Raw genomic sequence first — 7,926 nt, forward strand, 5'->3', positions numbered from 1 at the left:
TTCTCTCAATCAATGTAAAGTGTTAGTGAATAATGTCGCGTCCTATGAGAACATTGTATTCAAAAACCGAGGTTGCCCCCAGAAATTTGGTAAGGTGTGGGGAAATTTGGTGCTCGTCCATGCAAACGATGTACTCTGCTCCTAGATTTTCTGCTGATCTCAATGCAGCGCTGGGATAATCTAGATATGTGCCCGCCACTCACATGTGATAGGTCAAATATGTTTGATTTGTATATGTACTACAAATGTGAATTGTTATCTCACCTTTATTGATAATAGTATGTATATGGTACTGTTCATGAATGTCTCATCGATTTCCATGTATACTGATGTAATTTGTATTTTTTATGATTATTCGTTCAATAAAATGAGTTTAAAAAAAAAAGACCTAAATCACTATACTGAAGAATAAGAGTACATAACACAAGTATATACTTAGCAAGTCTTTTCCCTTCTTATTTTCTAGATTATCACAAGCTAGACAATGTGGTAATACATCTTCTACCACTTAGCTGGGTGCATGACCTTCATCACAGGAGCAAATTTCTCAAGCTGTTCAATATGATCTACTTCTCCTGCAGGTAATGTACCGAGCTGGCATTTCATCAGTATACCATGTGTAACAGTGGGCACATTTATGTTCGCTCTCCTGAGCATCTCCTCTTATAACTCTGTGTTATGCAGTTCCTTTTTTACCCTTCTCGGAAATGTATGACTACATTGGCAGCTGGGTGTTAGCATTCCCTATGCAAATAAGGTGTGTCCCTCCACTTCTAGCACAGTTTGACCAGTGGCATAGTGTGCAGTTACACACCCCCAACTGGTAACCTGTCAATTGATTTTATAATTTCTGGGAGGAATAAATTCTAAGGAAAAATTGCTGCAGAATTTTCATTTTTTTTAATGAGGATTGCAAGTAGTCTGTTTAAATATGGCGCCCACTCGGGAGTGCAGTGGGCATCATAGCCACTGGGATTCAGTTGTTTTAAACAGCAGAGACCAGGAGCTAATGTCTGTGATCAGAGATAGCACTGATCGCATACATTTATCCCCTCGGATACTATGTAAAAATGTGACCACACTATCTGAGAGCGTAAAAACCTGGAGCAATGCACTCTCCAGGCCGGAACACCTTTCCCTTGCAGAGATCGGGGAAGGCATTCCTTGGTGGTAATAGGCCTGAGCCTGTACAAGGCTTATTACTGGTATATTCCAATGCAGGTGGCATCACTGTATTGGAATATCCAAAAATGTGGCATTCAGTAATGGATCAAAATCCATTACTGAATAGAAAGGGCAATCTGATTGCTTGCTACAGTCACTTAGTGTCACTTTAAAAAAAAAGTTAAACATTTAAAAAATATATATAAATAAATATAAAAATTTTTATATTCTTTCCCCAAATAAAAATACCCAATCAAATAATCAACAGCCCCTACTATTAAATCTAAAAATATTTATCCCACACTGCGTAACAGGAATAAAATCAAAATGGTCGGGGGTTTTTTTTTGTTTTTTTTATTAGGATATGGCAATGCAAAAAAATTTTTTTATTTTTTTTAAACTGTGGCAGAATGGAGTTTTCTTTTCCAGTCCCACAATATTAAAGGATAACTGTCACACTTAGACCCTAATTCCAATTTTCATATATGTAGTTACTAATAACATGATTTTCCAGAATCAGTTACTATTAGACTGACTTACCCCATATTTAATAAGATTCAGCCCTTAGCAACCAGTCTGCATAAAACTGCAATCTCACTATTCAGTTAAGATGGCCGCCACTGCCCTCACCCTGAGGCTAATCCCGCCTGCCCTCACTAGCCAGTAACAATAGCCCCCCAAAAGTGTCAGTAACCAGAGCCCTCCCCCCTAAAGGGTTAATCTCCTGCAGCACAAAGGGGTCCTCTTACCACATGTGGCTTTCATTTATACACTGAGCAGATGGCAGATCTCCCTTCCCTGGTCTGCGCTGATTCAACTCTGATTTCTCCAGCTCTGCTGAGTGAGGGAGCGTCTGCCAAGCGCAGGGACAGGGAGAAGTGCACACAGCCCAGGCACTGTTATCAGCTGCTGGGGAGGACCTGGCTTTAATCATTTACTTACAGTCCCTGGCTGTCAGTAATCTGACCTTGCACGCAGCCTGCTTCTGCGTCCTCCGTCCTTCAACACATAGACGGACCATGCTTAGCAACCTAAATTAAGCACAGGTAAAAATAGGCAGTACAGGAAACAAAACTGTGGAATTAAGGGGTAATTGAATACACAGTGAAAAGTTGAAATAGGGCCACCAAGGAGATATTAATCACCACAATCCAATACTCCAAAAAAATATATATGACAGTTATACTTTAAATGGTGCCATTAGAAAGTACAACTTGTCCCACAAAAAAACAAGCCCTCAGACTGCTATGTACACGGAAAAACTAAAAGTTATGGATCTGGAAAAAATATATAATAAAAACAGACAAAAAATCCTCCAGGGCTCAAGGGGTTAATAAAACATACGTCAGGAGAGCTGACTGGTCTTAAGCCTGGATTTAGAATAAAGCTGGAGATCTGTGGGTTGTTGTTTTTTAGCTGCCTGACTCTTCATAAATGTCATCATTGTACAGATATAAGTTGCTGCACATGTTGTACTTGTCTATATTGAGCCCATGCGTTTCTTTTCTCTAGTATGGTTCACCATTTGACTCCAGACTACAAGCTGATATCTGCCAGGAAAGCAACTCTTATTCTAGAATTAACAAAGTAAGTGTCTTACTTGTCTTGGGGTTGTGTGGTCTAACTGGTTATTGTAACTAATCTATCATGGTCAGGTTTGCTTAGGTAGGTATGGCTGGAATACCTGGTGGCTCTGAGGTTAGTACTGTCACCTTGCACCACTGAGGTCCTGAGTTTAAAACCAAGCAGGAGAACTTCAGCATGAAGCTTGTAACTTCAGGTGCTACCACCTTCCAGAAACTGATTGGATTTTTCTGACCAAGAAATTGACCCTCAGCTGCCAAACTGGGAAGCACATGTTTGTCTTTAAATGACGAGCTACCTAGTGATTTTGGGTCCCCGCAGAACTTAAACCAGAAAAAAAACACCATCCAGTCTTGATGCGTCCATAGCTTGTGAGATTTTACATGAAGAGCAATGAATTGCATGAACATTGGAACTGGATTTTGAGCTTGAATTTTGTTTATAGGTTCATGGTGGATCTCCACGTGGACAAGATAAAAAGCTATGTGACCATTGTGGCCAAAGTTGCCAAGGAAGCTGGATTTGCAGCCACTGAAAACATAGATTGGAAGAGAGATCACCTTGCCACTTTTGAACGTTTGGATGACGGTGAAGAAGACCAGAAAGGATTGTAAACGGTCTAATCTACAGCTCTATCCAGATGTCTCACCCTCTGTTGTGCAGATGTAATACTAGCTGAATAGAGACTAAAGATATTTGCTTGTTTGTTTTTTAGAACTTCAAAAGAACCTGCAGAACTTGAACATGATGTCCGTTCTGCACGCAGCGTGTTACAGAAAAGGAGATAATGGGAGGATAGATATAGTTTTATGCAAAAATATCCAGTATAATTTGGTCTAAATCATCCTCAGCCTGAGCTTTAAGGGCTTTTAATATTGATGACCTAACCTCAGGATAGGTCATTGGTATCAGGTCGGCAGGGGTGCCAGGTGTCGGACCTCCTCCGATCTGATATTGATAACCTATCCTGAGGATAGGTCAACAACATTAAAAGCCCAGAGAACCCCTTTAAGCTCAGGATCAGCTGTATGTGGCGATGGTGTGTGCATGTGCCGTCTCCCTTCTCTCTCTTCCTGCTGCTATGTCTATGGCAAAGCAGCAGCAGGAAGGGAGACTGCACGTGCACACTGCGCGCCGTCTCCTCATACAGCTGATCGTCGGGGGTGTCGGCCCCCACCGGTCTGATATTGATGACCTATACTGAGGATAGGTCATCATCAATAAAAGCCTGGAGAACCCCTTTAATGGGATTTTCCCACAAAGTATTTATCACCTAGCTGCAGGATAGTAAATAAATGTTGCATCATTAGGGGTCTGACTGCTGAGACCCAGAGTGATCCCAAGAATGGAGGGTCTCTGAGAATTCTCTATGAATGGAGCGGAGTTGCTCAGGTAAGTCTACTTTTTATGGACTGAGGGAGCACGGGCTACATTGGTCCCATTGAAGTGAATGGCACATTGGACTGCCATTCAGAGCTGGAACCTGAGGACCCTACATTTTTGGGATCACTGAGGGTCTCTGCAGTCACTGATCCTGTAGGCAGTCACTGAACTGTAGCTCCTCCAGTACACGGAGAGGACATTTTCCATCAGACCGGTTCACTTTACAGATACAAGTTCATATAGGGATTTCCAGGATTAGAAATACAGCACCACACCTGTCCATAGGTTGTGTCGGGGCTGAGATGTAACCTGTAAATGGGTGGCACTGTTTTTGAAACTCCCTTTAAGAGGACTATACATGGCCAACAACTGGGCCAAATCGGTGGAAAGAGGCAATAGCAGGCCATCCTTACAGTTTGTCTTGAACTCCTCCCCCATAACAAAATCGTTAGAACAGTATGTGCTTGTTAATTAAGAACTAAAACCAAGCTTGTTTGTAGGCTATGACACATGACGTTTTTTCGTTCAATGTTTGATAGATGAAGCATGTTCATTTACCTTTTATGCTTTTGGATCAATGGTCTACAACTTGTGGCTCTCCAGCTTTTGGGAAAGTATAAGGGTGCATTCACACCATATGTTGTCTGTTTTGCCTATTCTTGTCTGCAAGACGGACAAGCATAGGACAGGTTTTATCTTTTTTGGGAACGGACATACGGATTCAGACAGCAGATGGTGTGCTGTCCGCATTTTTGCGACCCTGTTGAAATGAATGGATCCGCATTCAATCCACCAAAAGTGCGGATCTGATGCGGAACAAAAATACTGTTGTGTAAATGGGCCCTTACTCTCAGTATGCCGTGATGGCCTACAGCTGGAGAGCCACAGGCTGGAGATTAGATTACTGCACTAAATTATTTAGGTGCCACTGGAGACAGGAGTCTTTACACGGAAGGTGCTATTATAGTATAGGTAATGCAGACCATACAGAGGTATAAGTTGCTTTTACTTAACATGGATTGCAGGTTTCAGGTCTTTCTAATGTAATTTATATATTGAACTCTAAGGCTTTGAGAACGTTGCTAGGTACCAGGAATTTACTGCTTAACAACTTTTTACTTTGTTTTGAGAACAAAAATAAATTAATTAATTAAAATTGACTCCAGGAGTAGAATAATGACCTGATCAGGATAGGTCATCCATATCTAATCAGTGGGGGTCCAAATCCCAGCATTTCTGCCGATCACCTGTTTGAGGAGGCCCGGCACTCCAGTGAGCAGTGCAGCCTCTTAGGGCGATGGCACACAGTGCGGCCTCCTCTTAGGGCGATGGCACACAGTGCGGCCTCTTCTTAGGGCGATGGCACACAGTGCGGCCTCTTAGGGCGATGGCACACAGTGCGGCCTCTTCTTAGGGCGATGGCACACAGTGCGGCCTCTTCTTAGGGCGATGGCACACAGTGCGGCCTCTTCTTAGGGCGATGGCACACAGTGCGGCCTCTTCTTAGGGCGATGGCACACAGTGCGGCCTCTTCTTAGGGCGATGGCACACAGTGCGGCCTCTTCTTAGGGCGATGGCACACAGTGCGGCCTCTTCTTAGGGCGATGGCACACAGTGCGGCCTCTTCTTAGGGCGATGGCACTCAGTGCGGCCTCTTCTTAGGGCGATGGCACACAGTGCGGCCTCTTCTTAGGGCGATGGCACACAGTGCAGTTTTTTTAATTGTAGCTAGCTGAAATGAAATCATTCCCACAATGCAGAACACCCGGGTTTAACGAGGCTACTAAACTGGCTAAATTGAATACTGCATCCGGGATGCATGTCAGAACTGCACTGTGTGCCCTCACCCTTCGGTCAGTATCAGTCACGTGGCTTATGTGCAGTTCTTATTCAAGCCAGTGTACAAAACTGTGCGTGGTAAGCTCTGAGGAGGCTGCAGCGCCATGGTCTCTTGAAACAGCTGGTTGGCAGGGTTGCCGGTAGTTTGACCCCTATGATCAGATATTAAGGACCTATCCTGAGGAGAGGACATTAATATTCTACTCCTGGAAAGCCCCCTTTAAAGGGCATTTTTCAGGCTCCTGATATTGACGACCTATCCTCTGGACTGGTAATTAATTACTGATCTGTGAGGGTCTGACACCCCGCACCTCCACCAATCGGCTGTTCCCTGCCGCCTCCAGCGCCAGAACTAGCTCTTGAATGGAGCAGGAAGCACAGCTCCAGTCAATGTAGTGGCCATGCCAGGGTACTGCAGCTCATTTCCCATTCAAAGTGCTAGTTCCAGTGTTGGAGGCTGCAGGGAACAGCTGTAAAAGAGGGTGCAGGAGTGGATATTGAGGACCTATTCTGAGTATTCCTAGTGGTATTAAGTGTTCAGGTTTTGAGTGGAGCCAGGATTCACTGTAGCCGTCAGTTTGACTGTTTCTTATGTTGCACTGTATAGTAATGTTACCGTAAATGACCAGCCGCTAGTGTGCGGGAGCCGCCTGAAATCTTTCCGTAGAGGAAAATACTCCTATTACTGTAAGCGTTCTGCTAACAATAACCCTATTTATCGCACTATTTATTTATTTTTTTGTGGAACAGATTTCTTGAAGTTTTATGTAATAAAAGTATTTCATGTAAACCCTTCATAGACTGTGTGCAGTCAATTATATTTTACATATCGATCAACATTTATGTCTTAGGCTGCTTTCACACTCGCGTTATTTGCAGATCCGTCATAGATCTGCAAAAATGCTTCCGTTACAATAATACAACCGCATGCACTCGTCATGAACGGATCCGGATGTATTATGTCTTCTCTAGCCATGACGGATCCATCTTGAACACCATTGAAAGTGAGTGCGAGACGGATCCGTTTAGCTCAGTTTCGTCAAGCGGACAGCAAAACGCTGCAGGCAGCCTCCAGAGCGAAATGGTGACTGTTCGGAGGCAAACTGATGCATTCTGAACGGATCCTTTTTCATTCAGAATGCATTAGGGCAAAACTGATCCGTACTGGACCGCTTGTGAGAGCCCTGAACGGATCTTGCAAACAAAAAGCCTTATCGACACGATGGGTGGTAAATGTATGATTGCTGGGACTGCCACCGATCACGAGAATGGGGGTCCCCCCCCTTGTGAATGGAGCCATAGTGTACCTGCGTGATGCCGCTCCATTCACTTGGTTATCTCCCCTAGTGTCATAGAAGTAAATGGGAGGTGAGTTTGTAATGCTGGCTCTAATGGTCTCTGTGGAAGGATCGTTATACTATAATGATAGTATATGGAGAGGTATAGTAAAATATAAAGAAAATCTCCTTAATACAGATGTCAAAAAATAAATGCATGGGATGAAGAACAAAAATCAGCCTGTAGATCTGGCATCCATTAGGACAAGGATCAGCAACCTGCAGCTGTTCAGCGACTACAGCACCCAGAATCCTCTTTACTTCTATGGGAGTGCATGCTGGGAGTTGTAGCTTATTCAGCAGCTGGCGTGCCCGAGGTTGCTGATCCCTGCATTAGGGCATTCTGCCTGTCGAGTTGTGTGCTCCATGTGGAAATACAGCCATGAAAGGTGTGTATGCATTGACTATTATTTGCTCTGTTACAGTACAAAAACGTTAGTGCCTCTTTAATCCTGTGCACCCATCTGATCACTTGCCAAGTAATTGGTATTAACTTGTATAAGTGAGGGTTAAGTGACCCCTTAATTTTGTACAGCTCTACGCCACCATGGACAGGCTGTTCCACCTCCCTCTAGGTGGTTGAATTACAGATTTTCGTCACCAGGTCTAATTAGTTCTG

At 43.6% G+C, this 7,926-nt stretch overlaps 1 protein-coding gene across 1 annotated transcript in view; it reads left to right on the forward strand.

Moving 5' to 3' along the window:
* The window catches only part of DNAAF3 (dynein axonemal assembly factor 3), a 78,727-nt gene extending 73,255 nt beyond the window's left edge, over positions 1–5,472 (forward strand). Inside the window, exons 10-12 of the mRNA XM_040432417.1 lie at positions 467–581; positions 2,677–2,751; positions 3,194–5,472. Coding sequence (XP_040288351.1) covers positions 467–581; positions 2,677–2,751; positions 3,194–3,362 — 359 coding nt within the window. The 3' untranslated portion in view covers positions 3,363–5,472. The remainder of the gene's footprint in view (positions 1–466; positions 582–2,676; positions 2,752–3,193) is intronic.
* The last annotated feature ends 2,454 nt before the right edge of the window (positions 5,473–7,926 follow it).

This window comes from Bufo bufo, chromosome 1 (assembly GCF_905171765.1).
Source record: "Bufo bufo chromosome 1, aBufBuf1.1, whole genome shotgun sequence".
Lineage (NCBI taxonomy): Eukaryota > Metazoa > Chordata > Amphibia > Anura > Bufonidae > Bufo > Bufo bufo.